Source organism: Patella vulgata, chromosome 8, assembly GCF_932274485.2.
Source record: "Patella vulgata chromosome 8, xgPatVulg1.2, whole genome shotgun sequence".
NCBI classification, from domain to species: Eukaryota; Metazoa; Mollusca; class Gastropoda; family Patellidae; genus Patella; species Patella vulgata.
Window position 1 is genome coordinate 13,007,716 of NC_065886.2, and position 14,970 is coordinate 13,022,685.

Sequence of the window (14,970 nt, forward strand, 5' to 3'; positions counted from 1 at the left end):
GTTCTTTTTGAATATCTTGGCAACATGAAGGGGGTCATTATGCACCGCACACACCCTCAAGTGGTTCAGTCGGTTTTGCGTCATGGAGTTGCGCAGCCAAGGTTTGATACGGCGCAGAGTGCTGAAGGATTGCTCGGCTGAGCAGGAACTAGCCGGGTTCAGCAGTTTGAGATGAGAAGAGCTTCGACAGAAGGGAACATCTTCCGCACTTCAGATTACATAATGAAGAACGCACGTGCATTTCAATGAAATACGTCGCGCGAGTCAAATATTTCCACCACAAATAGTAGCCTATTTTATTTATAATTAGCAAATGTACGCTTGGCACATTATTGCCCGTACCATTAAATTTGAAATAATGGTACGCGACACATCTGTATTTTATAGAGGATAATATGGGTTAGCTCTTTAATCACGATGGTGTTAACTACCGTTGTCGTTTAACGTACGCTTTCACCGCTGGTGACATCGCAGACAAAATAGCTCAATGAAGGCTAAAAATAGCTTTAGTTTTGATTGGTTAAACAGAATGTGACGCATTTTGTCAATATTTATTAGGTGATTTCCCTTATGATGAAAACCCCACGTGATGAAAATAACGACCAATGAAAAGTAGACATCCGTGTGTTTACCACTTCAACCATTCTGGACAATCGGAATTTACAAGAAGCTTTATATTAGAGTCAGTTTTTGTCATAAATATTTTTAAAACCCAAGTTTGAATTGTGTCATTGAACTCGAATATATTTGAGAATCACGTTGCAAGCCTACCAGACGATTGAATCGAAATTTTGATGGTAAGTGTGGGGGTTAAATTGAAATAATAATATGCTCCGACGCTTCGTAATTGTCGTAAACGTGTACGCCGAGCGTTAGTGAATCTAGATCAAGTTGTTGTTTACCTGATCGTTGAGTATAGGGCGTGTACGTGCCTGTCATTTATGTCACGTTGCATAACTACTCGTTTTTATTACCCTACCGGTGAAAACCGAATGGGGCTATAAAGGTTTTCTTTCGACCTTCGAATTCGGCTCGTGTGGCCTCCGCGCCTGTTTAGTGTCTGAATTTTTCATTGAGACACCGGCAATTTCTTTGAAATTTGGTAAACAGCTGTAGCAGCGTTACAGATTTAGTTACTTTTCGTGGCATGCCCTTATTTCTTTCTCTTTTTAAAATTAAATCATGGTAGTTTTTCTGTGTATTTCTGAACAAAATAAAAAAAAAAACACAGAGAAACACCAGAAATTTTTTTTGATAGATCTATATACAATGTAGCTACTACAGGAACAAAAATTCACTAAATTCTTTAAAAAACCAACACTAATTACTAAAAAAAAACAACCCTAAATACCAAAATACGGAAATATTGGGTTCCCGGGCACCAAGCCTTAGCAGATCAACCACCCACATGTATTGGCTCATTTGGACGCCCAGGTCCCAGTAGGCTTTTCCCTCGGATCACACCTAATACAATATGGATTTTCATGAAATAGTGGTAGGCCCTAATTGCAACCTGTATTGGGATGTTTTCAAACAAGATTTTAAAGAAAATGCACTGGTGAATGATGTAAACGGCAAAAATTGCCGTCCGAAAAAAAACGTAACCCCTAAATTCAATGACCCACCTAGAGTGCCCCACAATTTTTATAAGCCTTATGGGTGACCTAGCCATGATTCATGACCAACTTAGAGTGTCCAACTATATTTATGCGTGGGCTAGCTTGACCCATCACCAGTCTGTAAGGTGTCCACCATTTGCAGTGAGAGTTCCCACAATTTTTATGCATGGCCTAACCTGACCCATGACCCACCTAATAATTTTTATGTGTGGCCTAAGGGTTTTCATATTTTTCCAGTAATCAGTATCAAATTTTTTTTATTTTATGGATTTTTTCGAAAATTTTTGTTTGGTATATACAGCCACATTTTCTACCACCATAATATTTTGTGGCATATGTTCCTAAGCCACAAACATCCATGTCTATAAAGCACATTCATACAGTCTTTCAATTCATGCCTTGACAATAAAGGCTATTTATTTTGAACGATTTGTAATAAATAACTACGGTACACTGCCAGAGTTATTGCCCTTGATCACCTTGACAAATCTTGTAAATGACTGGCTAAACCATGGAACCTATTACACACAGTGCTGAGGTTTACGAAACAAAGGTTTTCAACATTTTCTGATGGTTACTGACAGTGTTATTGGCCCTGATTACTTTGAAAAATCTTGTGGACACCCAAAGTGTAGATGCCAAAGATATCTTCCAATTGATGTGAAATTTATTCACAGTTGTTATTTTCATTCAACGAGAAAACTTATTGTTTTTCAACAATTTCCAATAAATATCTGGATTCTCCCTGTTGCAAGCTAGATTTATTCATCTTGGAAAACATTTTATTAGAAAAAGAGTTGTCAGTTCTCACTATAATAGTTAAAAACTAGATGATGTAAAGGCAATTTGCTGGAAATTTCAGTCAAATTAATCCACTGAACCAAGAATTTAGCGATTGAATTTTAGGCCTAGCCTCCATCATTATTACTAATGTTGGTACGATAAAAAACATAGTCTCGAATCGACTCTTGATTATTCATTTTTATACGCCCACATTTTCATGTGGACGCATATTGTCGTCGCCCCTGTCCGTCTACAATTGTTTGTGGACACTCTACAGGTCACAATTTTTATCCGATTTCAACGAAACTTGAAATATAGGTTTATCTCCTTTAGATCTCGGTTCCTTTTGATATTGGCATGTATCAGACCATAACTTCGATGATTATGACCCCTGATTGCACGAAAAATCGCGTTTTTAGCTTGTGGACCCTATAGAGGTCATAATTTTTATCCGATTTAAAAACACGTTTTAGTATATCACCGTTACACCCTAAGGATGGTTGAGTTCGAATTTCGTAAAAATCGGACCAAAATTGACGGACAAAATGGCTGCCCGTCGTACTCAAATAGCGTAAAAATATGGTATATCAATGTTGTGGACCCTCTAGAGGTCACAATTTTCTTCTGATTTTGATGTAAGTTTATAACCCAAAGATCTCGGTTCCTTTCGATATTCGCGCATATCGGACCGTAACTTCCTGAATTATGGCCCCTGATTGTACAAAAAATCATGTTTTTAGCTTGAGGTCCCTCTAGATGTCCACAATTATTATCTGATTTAAAAAAACGTTCAAATATATCACTGCTACACCATAATTTTGGTTGAGTTCGAATTTGTGAAAATTGGGCCAAAACTGCCGGACAAAATGGCTGCCCCTCGTACGCAAATTGTGTAAAAGTATGCAATACGAAGGTTGTGGACCCTCTAGAGGTCACAATTTTTATCATATTCTGATGAAACTTAAAACAAATCTTTATATCCAAAAGATCTAAGTCCCTTTTGATATTTGTGCATTTCAGACCATAACTTTTGGATTATTGCCCCTGATTGTACAAAAAATCCCATTTGTTTTTAGCTTGTTCTCTATCCATCTCTTGCAAAATGTGGGCGTATCCTGTTTGTCAGCCGCCCGCTGGTTTGATTTAATCATGAATGAGTGTTGAGCAGCAGATCGGATTGTAATCCAGTAAATATCACAGGCTAACGATGGCATCGTTAGATGTTAAGTATGGTCTTAAGTTAATTAATGTGTAATTAATAATTGAGATAACATTTCAGGCCTAAAGAAAGACCTCAATAGGAAGATTTAGCTCTTGCATAATGTATGTTTAAAAAAATTATTCTTTTGTGTTTCTTCAGGATGATTTGTTGTGAAATTTAATCCATGAACCATAAACATGCCTGTTGAAGTAAAAACTAACATGCCTGGAAAGCTGTCCTCAAATGGATATGACATTTATATTAAACGCGAACCAGTTGAGTCTTCTGACTCCACAGTTGATACAGAAAAATTATCAGCAATATTTGAAAACTGTAAAATTTCTTCAAGTGAATGTCAAAGTTTCAAGGAGGAGATTAAACAGGAAGATGTCGCTGAAAAGGAAATCTGTAGCAAATTATCAAAAGTTACATTGAAGGAGAAGAATGATGACGGAAAAGATATTGAAGTCATAGTAGAGAATATTAAAAAAGAAGACGAATGTGGAGAAAAGAAAAGAGCTCTTGGCTCTAATGGTTTGGTTACTCGAGGCCCCGCAGGTGGAATACCAGCAACATTCACTCAAAGCCAACACAGTGTTCAAGCTCAGTATCAAAATGGCTACTCGTATTCACAGAGCATGCCATATTTCCAACAACCACAACAGAATCAATATGGAGGATATGACAACAACCAATATGTTAACAATATGACGAATGGTAAACGTCGACCTGAAGAAGATGATGAGACACCTTATAAGTATCAAGCTCCAAATATTGTACGTGAAGGTATGAATAATTTGAATATACCACTAAATATACAACCTGAGAATGTTACCAACCAATGTCACATGTCAGGTGGAATGATGTCGGTTCAAAATACATTCATGGTGCAGAAAACGAAAGTACAGTTTCCACCTTATGTTCCTACAGATGATAACGATGACCTCTCTAATTTTGGGAACTCATTAACTGATGAAAATGTCTACCAGAACTTTACATCCCCACCATTTACACAGATGCAGACACCCCACAGTGACAGCGTTTCTACAGATTATTTACAAGATGGTGGAAGCGAAGGGTATGGCAGCCCTGGTCATGAGTCTCAATATTCAACCATGGGTATTGATTCCCCTCCTCCCCACTCCAATTTGTCAGACGACAGTGGCATCTCCAGCCCAGATCATAGAAATTTGGATGCAGCAAGTCCGAGCAGCAACATGTCTGTTAATTCAGGCAGTCCAAGAAGTAATGTCTACGCTCCTAATCTGGGCATGCCCCAGCAATACACAAACACCGACTCCATGTCCTGCGATCAGACGACACATTTCTCAAATTATCAGACGACTGAGGTCAATTCACAACCTTCAGAACTTGATTGGGAAGATGAAGGTATGAAAGATATGTTAAAAGATGCTTTGGATGTTGTGGCTAAGGATTTGATGGAAATAAACCGAAGTAAGGAGATGAGAAAAAGGCAGACGAGCGGTTCACAGATGAAAAGTTTGAACAGCAATTTGAAGGATAATTTGGCCATAAATCCAAATAATAACTTGATAAATGTAACTAATACTACCCCACAGACATCAAGCAATGTTATCAGACCAGTCAACGCTAATAACAACAAGCCAGCCAATCTGCCATCAGTAAAGCCTCAAGCACCGGTTAATAATTCCCAGGTGGTCATACAAGCGGCACCTGTCAGTATGGGTACCCCTGCTGTTTCCGTGACATTGGCTCCAGTATCAGTGATGCCAAACACCAAACCCAACACAGTCATGTCAGGCGTGCCTGTTACTACCGGGCAGATCCTACTAATTGCTCCAAGTACGCAACCCCTGTTTGTCGTTAATCAACCCGTCAAAATTAATACACAGTGCAACCCCAAAAGACCAACCAAACCCACCTACGTCCCCATTCGACCCAAATTAGACCCTGTTTCTCCGAAAAAGTCGCCACAGAGTTCACCTGCTAATTCACCTAAAGGCTGTGATTTGAAATCTCAGATACCAGCAACTGTGACGGCAGCAGTAAAAAATAACAAACCTGTTCAACCTGTGACCAACACAAAAACTCCATCAAAAACAACTAGTACATGTACTACTACTACATCAAACAGCAGTGGAAAATCTAGTAAGTATATTATATTCTATTCAAATTCAAATTAACAATACATTTATTCAAACTAATTTATGTACATGTATCAAAAGTTTGCTTACACAAATCCTTCTCAAAGCATTTTAATCTCAAATAATGTCAGGTTCCCTCTGTCGTGCGATGTGTTATGATAGGATGGTCCCTATTGAGTCCTCGATCTGCTACATGCAGATACGTTTCGATACTATCAATGCGATTGCTATGAATGACCTTAATGTATGATAAAACCTGATAGGATTACTACGATTACTTGACGATTAAAACCACAATTTCAATCGTAGTACGCATCGTGATGGTGGGAGCTACCCATCTCACTAGAATCTTTAGCTTGTATTTGTAGTTAGTCACTGTCTATTTATATACATGTAAATATCAAAGAAAATTCTTCCATTATCCTCTGCCAACTTCTTTTTCTGCAGTTTAATCACAGAGTTTACTGAACATTTAAATCTCTCAATGTTCTCACACCTGTTAGCCATTAGATCAACATCAGACAGGTTGTCAATTAGCGGTACCCTTACATTTTTGTCATGTGGGTGCTCCATGTATGTTTTTCATGGCATCGAGTATTTTTCTAGTAAGATTAAGTGTCTCCGCCTTCCATATATACCAAATATATCATACTTTTATTGGAAATAACTTTCGTACCCTCAGTTCTTCATGTTTATAAAATTGTGCTGGAGCCATAAAAAGCTCCTGCCAATTTCAAAAATGAGAAAAAAGCTCCTGTAAAATACTCTTCATACTTATATTGCAAGACTAATTCTACATTTTCTTTAATTAAGGAGAGCCAAATTGTATTTACAGTATGCTTTAGTCTTGTTTAATATTTGATGAATATGGTAGCGTCAGAATTATCATCATGGAAAGGGATAGCTCGAACTTATGCAATTTAAAAGTGAACAAAAACTGAAAGTAGTTTATTAATCTCAACATTTAGAAGAGCGATTTGACTAATTTGGAAATTTGAGGTGCGTTGAGAGGAGCAGGAACGAAAGCGCACCTTAAACGTGAAGGACTGTACCCTATAAACACTTTGTGGGAACGTATCTCTAATACTTCAAAATCTAGGCCTACCATAGTTGTGTTTTATTCCACTAATTTAAATGGTTTGAATTTTTCAGCTACTTTATCAAGTAACCGATTAAATCTTGCTAGAAGAGCTGTTGCTGATTTAACAAGTAATGCACTACGATTTCAAGATGAAGATGAGGGCAATACGTATGTGAAATTTTCACTAGCTCTGTAGTAAAAGGTCATTTATATCTACATGTATGTACATGTGATTGGGTAGACAAACACCAGGTGTCCAGGGCTTCACATGGGATGTGTTCTATTGTGAGCCAGAAACCACCAGAATTGACAGAATTGCAATGGATGGCACTGAATTCAGTCCTGTCAATGTTTTTTATACACCCACATTGAAATGTAGTCATACATTGTATGTTGCCGTCGCCCCTGTCTTGTTGGTCAGCCAGGTATCTACAATTACTTGTGGAAGCTCTAGAGGCTGAAGTTAATATCCAGACTTTATACATGGTCTTGACACGAAAAAGTCTGCCGATAACTAAATCCATGATATTAAATGTTTTGTATACCAGATGTTAGTATGGAGTAGAACTAGAAGCCAATTACCCGTCTTCATTAGCCCAGTTCGGAGCAAAACAGTAGGACGTTAAACCCCATTTCATTTCACTAGAAGCCAAACAAATTATAATGATTTCTCATAATTACTTAATGGGTTGTTATTCTTAATCTGATTTTAGTGTCTTGTTAATGTTTCATTACTGACAAAAGAAAAAATATGCAACAACTCATGTTGTTGGCAGCTACCTACATGTACATGTATCTTTTATTAATGTGGAGTGTGGAAGTACACATGCTTTATAGACCTAAACCTAAATCGTTTTTTCACTTAATTGTCACTAATGATATTCCATATTATTATGTTGGATATATATTTGTACTGTAGATATTTACATGTGGCTGTATGTAAAGCTGATATATACTTCGTTCAAGCCTTATTAGAGAGATTAGAAAGAGAAAAATTAATAGGAATGATTGATGTTACAAACCTACGCAGACAGGTAATTATAATTAAAATACTTACATTTATATACCAACACAAACAGATCTGGATGTGTTTTACTAAATGGTTTTGTAGGGCTGTGTATTGCGGCCAGAAATTGTATTGCAATACTTGACAAAAGGTATTGTGATATACATGTATTGCAGTATTGCAATACTTCGATCAAGTCAGGGTTTATCACAAAGCACATTTTTATTTTGAATAGTTTTATTGTTTTTACAACTTTGGTTTTGGACACTTATTGTTTACTGCAAAGCCTATAATATGACTAATTATGTGAATACAGTTGAATACACATTTCACTTTATTTTTTTTTTACAACTTTGGTCTTGGCTTAGCAGACTTATTGTTTATTGCAAAGCCTAAATAATATGACTGATTATGCAGTCTTTATAAACAGTCTAGCTAACATTTGAATATAAAATAAAAGAAGAAAAACGTTGATACGTCAAAAATGTATCAACACAGTGTATAGTGGACGATCATATGCTTGTAAACCATATTTGTGCTTTTACTGGTATGCAATGAAACTAGTTACTACAATATGTCTGAAATATTGATAACCAGAGAAGTTGTATTGCCTGGCAGACTATCTTTGCTTTTGATATTTTGTGACATGTAACGCTAAATACTAGAATCCAGAAGCAAGGTTAAAACTTGAGAAAATTGTATCACTGCACACAACAGATATGATCAAAGTATAGCCTGACTATCTATTTTATGGAAAGTTCATTAACTGGTAAATTGATCTGTATAATAAAACTATATTTATTTTATAGACAACTTTATATTGTGCTGTGTGTACAAATAAAGCTGATATTGTGGAGATGTTGATAAAACATGGTGCAGATGTTAATACACTAGCTGAGGTAAGATATCATTTACAGTACACTAACTTGTCCCAGATTGAATCGCATTAGATCATAAGGTCTGTCATTGAGTCAAGTGGCGTAGTTTTGATTCCCCACTTGTACGTGACAAGGAGTAGGGTCGCCTATCCAATCTCGTGGGGTTTTTCCGGGTCCTCAAGTTTCCCCTAACTACGCGCAAGGGAATTACTGATATAAAATTAAACCATATGTTAGTCCCAAAATGAACTAGTTTGTGTTGAGTGGTTGTTAAACTTCATTTCTCTCTCTTTCTGTTGCAGTGATCACTTAAGGTGATTAAAAATACTGCCCTGTTTGCTTAATAATTCTTTATATCCTGGAGTTTTTTTTGTCATAGATGTTTAAAACGTCCTGTTTCTTTATAAAGTATTAATCGTTAAGAAGCATTTAATACCAGGGTAGAACAATAAACTATAACACATACTTATGGAAGAATAATTACTCATTTATTTAGGTGACGTTTCGAAGAGTATTCTCTTAACGTTATCAAGCTAATATATTGATAACGTTGAGAGAATACTCTTCGAAATGTCGCCCAAATAAATAAGTAGGTGTTTTTCCATAAGTATATGTTATAGTTTATTGTTTATAAAATATAGTATAAACTTGTGAAATAATGGTTATATCTATTTTTAACAGAGAATGGTACAAGGAGGTACTGTACGTGAAGTTAGAGCAGCGGTTCATGTAGCTGCTTCAAATGGTAAAGAATATCTAGAAACATTAAATGCTTTATTAAAGAGTAAAGAACTCAACTTGAACATTGCTAACTCAGATGGTAAGTGTCCTATATGTTTGTCATACCCACTCCCTCTGTATGTAGGGAGTTGTGGGGGCCGAATGGTCTTAACATAGTGCTTTAGATGATAAGTATATAATTGTTACACACACACTGTGTGTAGTAGGAGTCACGGTGGCTAAGTGAGTAAGTGGTGCAGGATGGAGGGCCTGACAAGGACAGCTGTCTAGTTGTTTGGATGGGATGAAAACCAAGGTCCCTTGTACAAATTGGTGTGCAAATAAAAAATCCCTTGGCAGTTGGAATTCGATATAAGAGTATGCCATAGTGCCACTGTCCTGGCAAAATTTCTTTCATAATGCACTGTATGGTGTATGTGCGTCTTCAATAGCCCTGTTGGAGCAGAACAGTAGGACGTCAAACATCATTTCATTTCTTACAGTATGTAGAGGGGGGATCACGTGGCTAAGTGGGTAAGACGCTGGCTCGCTAGCCTGGAGGTCGGGTGTGCGATACCTGCATTGGCTGAGAAAGTTCATTCAGATTTTCCGGTGTGGTTTCCCCCTTGTCAGAGATGCAGGATGGAGGGCCTGACAAGGACAGCTGTCTAGTCGTTCGGATGGGACGAAAAACCGAGGTCCCGTGTACACATTGGCGTGCACGTAAAAAATCCCTTGGCAGTTGGAATTCGATATAAGAGTAGGCCGTAGTGCCGCTGCCCGGGCAAAATTTCCCTCATAGCACACTGTATGACGTATGCCCGTCTTCATTAGCCCAGGTTAGGAGCAAAACAGTAGTACGTTAAACCCCCATGTCATTTCACTTCATTTCAGTATGTAGAGGGTGGGAAGGCGGGGCTCAATTGTCAACCAATACACTTTATATCATAGAGTCTTGTCATATATTCAAGTATCATGGTTTCAATCCCATACTTGTATGTAACAAAGAGCCTGTCTAACCTTGTGGGATTTCCTCCCACTGCTAAAGACCCCTATGCTCAAGTGAATTATGGAATTAAAACTGTACCATTTTAGTCCCGAAAAGTTTGTGTCCTGTGGAGGCTAAACCCATCTCTCTCTCTCCCTCTCTCTCTCTCTCTCTATCTCTCTCTGATAAGATTTACAGACAATAATTTAAAGATGCATTATGCAAGCAAAATGTCGATATAGAGCTGGCTGGATATAATATTTATAAAGATAATGTAAAATGGCTATTATTCTGAGTTAACTTATGAGTGTTTTAAGTTTTGATCAGATAGTCACGATTGTATAGACCCCTAAATGCAGGTGAATTAAATGTTAGTCATGAAATCATCTAGCTTGTCCCAAGTGGATGTAAAACCCCATTTTGCTCACTCGCTCTCCCTCTCTTAAGTTATGTTTTATAAATTAACAAGCCTTAATTTAACTATAATTTTTTTATTATGAAACATTAAAATAATTGATTGTATTAATTACAGGTCAGACAGCTTTACATTGTGCTATATTATGTCATAATAAAGCGAAACAAGACTCAACAGACTGTATTGATAGTACACCTATCATAGAGACTCTAATACAACATGGTGCTGATATTAATGCTCAGGTACATCTTTCTTCATTTATCATAAACGGGGTTGGATGGCCGAATGGTTAGCGCATGCATGTTGTGTCATAAGGCCTGTCATTGAGTCAACTGGCGTGGTTTCGATTCTGCGGTCGACGTAACAAGGAGTAGGGTCGCTTGTCCAACCTTGTGGGTTTTCTCCTCCCACTGCTATGCCCCTATGCGCAAATGAATATTGAAATAAAATTGAACCATGTGTTAGTCCCAATATTGCCTAGTTTGTGGCGAGGACGTTAAACCCCGCCTCTCTCTCTCAGTCAAATTACTTTATTCTGAGCAAAGTTATGTGTGTTCAAAGTTTTGACAAGATAGTCTCTATTGTATAAGTCTCATTGCTGCGATAATAAACAAAGTCTTGATTATCCATGTTATTTTATTGTTAAATTATTAATTTGAGAAGGTATTTTAATCAATTCAATATATACATGTAAGCCATCCAATAGACTAGAGAGGTGATTATAGGCTTGTCATGTGAATAATAATAATATATATAAAATTAGAGCCAGACAAAAGACCTACAATAGGCAGATTAAGCTGTTACATAATGCATATTAATTTAGAAGAATCGTAGTTTTATAAGCTTCCTTTCTTTCTTTCAGGATAAAAAGAGCGGGAAGACACCTCTAATGTACGCACTAGAATCTCGAAGTCTTCATCTTATTCACACAGTCGTCAAACAGATAAAACAGGACAAGATGAGAATGTATTTACGAACGCAATCATTCGACGGAAACACGCCACAAAAAATCTTAGAAAGTCTGAAGACAGTACTTGATGTGAATTCATGGCAGAAAGTTCATGATATGTTAATGTGTTCTAACAAAGATGTTAGTTGTTTTAATATCCATCAATAAACAAAGTGAACTCTTGACCTCGTCAAGTCATAATTTTACCAGTGATGCTAATTTGGACGATCGACCTCCTTAAGTCATAATTTTACACGTCATGGTTATTTGGACGATCATTATATAAGTGAACTCTTGACCTCTTTAAAGGAGCTAAATCACTAACATTTGGGACCTAGAAATTCACAAAAGTGGGTCCCAACGCATATAATACTGTAATATGAATGTATATAAACTGATTTACATTTAATGGTTTCCGTTTTTACTCCAATTTCAAATCAGTTATGTTCGGCGAAATAAGTCAGCAATCTCAATCGAGTGCAAATTTCTAGCGTCTAGTTATTCTAGTCTACATAACTCCATTTGATTTGGTGCAATGTGTCTAGCCTCGTCCCTCAATACAACTGGGGCTGAAGCGCATTATGGTACACGATTCGTGTACCAATGTTAAAAAAATTATTTTATCTTAAATATCGGATATCAGAAGCTCATCTTTTCCCGGTAAGTTTACATCATCAATGTTGATTTAAATTGACCAATAATTCGTGTTTTCGATGTCGAAGATTTTGGAGGATTTTGAGTTACGGACTTAGGTCCTTTAAGTCATAATTTTACCAGTGATGGTAAATTGGATGGTCATAAGCGAACTGTCGACCTCTTCAAGTCATTATTTACCAGTGATGGTAATTTGGATCGATCATTATGTAAGTGAACCTCTTTCTCGGAAACCCATTTTCCGTTGTGCAACTACTGCTGTTTATGTACTGTCATGTCTTTCAAGGTTTCCATGGTGAGGTAATAAAACAAAGTCTTCTGTGTTTTATCAAGGTAGTAAATCACCAGGAGTTTTTCTACATAATTGAAGATTACTTATATCATCGCTAAAACTAAAAAGTCAACAGTGACAAACTTTTTACTCTCCAGCAGTAGTGGACCAAAAGAAACAGTGGGTTTCCAATGAGGAGGCAGTGGGTGACCGGTGTTATTTGTGAGACATTCATACTTGTGACATATCTCAATATGTGCTAAGCGAATTATATAATCATGTTATTTATTATGTTTGTAACATTATTTTTTGTTGAATATATATTTTTGTTTTTTGTAATATATATATTATTTTTGTGGTTATAGACTTATTAATACTGTAAGCTTATTGTTAGAAACAACATATAGCTTGATAAAAACAGCTGACTGACTGCATGCAGGATACATTAGCTTAAAGGTCACAGCTAGTTTCTTCTTTTATCCATTCTGCCCAAAGAGAACTATTTGTAAATACATTGAGAATAGATCTCTGGCCTGAATGGTTGCCATGTTGAATAATTATTGTACTATTTTGTTATAAGGTTCTAATCCATGTTACATCTTTCATACACACGAAGACTAAATAAATATTTTCAATGTTATTAAATATGAAAATGGAAGCATTCAAAAATATTCTCAAAGTTACTTAGTGTTTTCTACTAAAATCGTTGATATAGAAATTAAAATGTCTGTCAACTAGCTTTGTGTCTTTTTCTCAAGCAGATCTCCTTGAGTAGGTATAGTATGGTTGTGCAAATGTACAGTATAGATACATGTAGCCATCTTGTTCTACAATCTTTTAGTGATGTGTTATTAATAGAAAGAGTTTCCCAACAAGAACTTATAATTTATGTTATTTTAGGCAACAAATACAGTTGATCTGACAGTTTGCATGTTGTCAAATGTTTTTTTTTATCAGTTTGGTTTACCTATAGTGCGGTCTTCCCGCACTTAGTAAAACCTAGAAAGGTTCCATGTATATCGTAACATTCACTATCAAACAAACATAATCGAAAATTTTCATTTCATTCATGTTTACCTAATGCTGTGTAACAGTAGAAGTTAAAATAAATTAATTTAATATTGCATTGGTTTGTTTTTAATTATTTATTTTTTGAAAATACCCTCTGAATGAAACACGAAATGAATGTATAATTTTGTATCACATATATATACAATGTACGTTTCATGAATTAACCATTAAAATTCTTTTTAATTTAAGGCCTAAAGAAAGACCTGCAATAGGCAGATTTAGCAGTTAGATTTTGCAAAATGTATGTTTAAGCGAAGATCATATTCTATCACACATTCTTATACCTCTTGTTGGGAGGGTTGGATGGCTGAATGGTTAGTGTACGCGCGCTGTATCATAAAGTCTGTCATTGAGTCGACTGGCGTGATTTCGAATCCCCGGTTGTACGTGACAAGGAGTAGGGTCGCCTGTCCAACCTCGTGGGTTTTCTCCGGGTCCTCCGGTTTCCTCCCACTGCTAAAGACCCCTATGCGCAAGCAAATTATTGGAATAAAATTAAACCATATGTTAGTCCCAAAATGAACTAGTTTGTGTCGAGTGGACATTAAACCCCACCTCTCTCAAGACTAACATGTAGTTCAATTTTATTCCAATAATTCGCTTATACGTAGGGGTGTTTAGCTGTTGGAGGACCCAGAGAAAACCACAAGATTGGATGTAGGTGACCCTATCCCTTAGTCACATACAAGTAGGGAATTGAAACCACACCACTTGACTCAATGACAGACATGATTTGACCATTTGTTCACAACCCTGATCAGTGAAAAGTTATTTCTTACAATCAGCTAGAACAATTTATCCATGACAATATTATCATAATGTCAACATTTTAAAACCAACTTAGACTGTCTACAGTTAGTGTGTAGATAGTACATATCTACAGTCGTTGTGTATTTAGTATATGTTGGCCTATATACTGTTTCATTTTAATATCTCATTTAAGGATCCATTATGTAAGATCATCCGGACCTTATAATATTATAAGGTCCATGGTAAGATTTAGATAAAGAACTGGCCGTTCTTGCTCTAATAATTTAAAAATAGATAATACAAAGTTAATATATTGAAAATTTCATTCAAATTAGTTTATTCAGTGTTTGAAGTTTTAATAAGAATAGAAGATGATGATCAGTGGCAAGTGATAAACAGAATGTGGGTGTGTCAACAACTCTTAGAAATGGTTCTACTATATACTGATGTCTTCAGTC

The 14,970-nt window shown here is 36.4% G+C and overlaps 1 protein-coding gene across 1 annotated transcript; it reads left to right on the top strand.

Moving 5' to 3' along the window:
• The first annotated feature begins 621 nt into the window (after window positions 1–621).
• LOC126830552 (NF-kappa-B inhibitor zeta) lies at window positions 622–11,110 on the top strand. The gene is made up of 7 exons (XM_056102821.1): window positions 622–797; window positions 3,763–5,733; window positions 6,882–6,978; window positions 7,730–7,844; window positions 8,626–8,715; window positions 9,376–9,514; window positions 10,935–11,110. Exons 2-7 carry the CDS (start codon window positions 3,801–3,803, stop codon window positions 11,108–11,110), a joined length of 2,550 nt encoding a protein of 849 aa, XP_055958796.1. The 5' UTR covers window positions 622–797; window positions 3,763–3,800.
• The last annotated feature ends 3,860 nt before the right edge of the window (window positions 11,111–14,970 follow it).

Excerpts from the sequence above, each read along its gene's own strand:
- LOC126830552 (XM_056102821.1), top strand. The coding sequence starts at position 3,801 with ATGCCTGTTGAAGTAAAAACTAACATGCCTGGAAAGCTGTCCTCAAAT. Across the intron at positions 5,734-6,881 it reads AAACAGCAGTGGAAAATCTA|CTACTTTATCAAGTAACCGA; the intron begins GTAAGTATATTA and ends TGAATTTTTCAG. Across the intron at positions 9,515-10,934 it reads GAACATTGCTAACTCAGATG|GTCAGACAGCTTTACATTGT; the intron begins GTAAGTGTCCTA and ends TATTAATTACAG.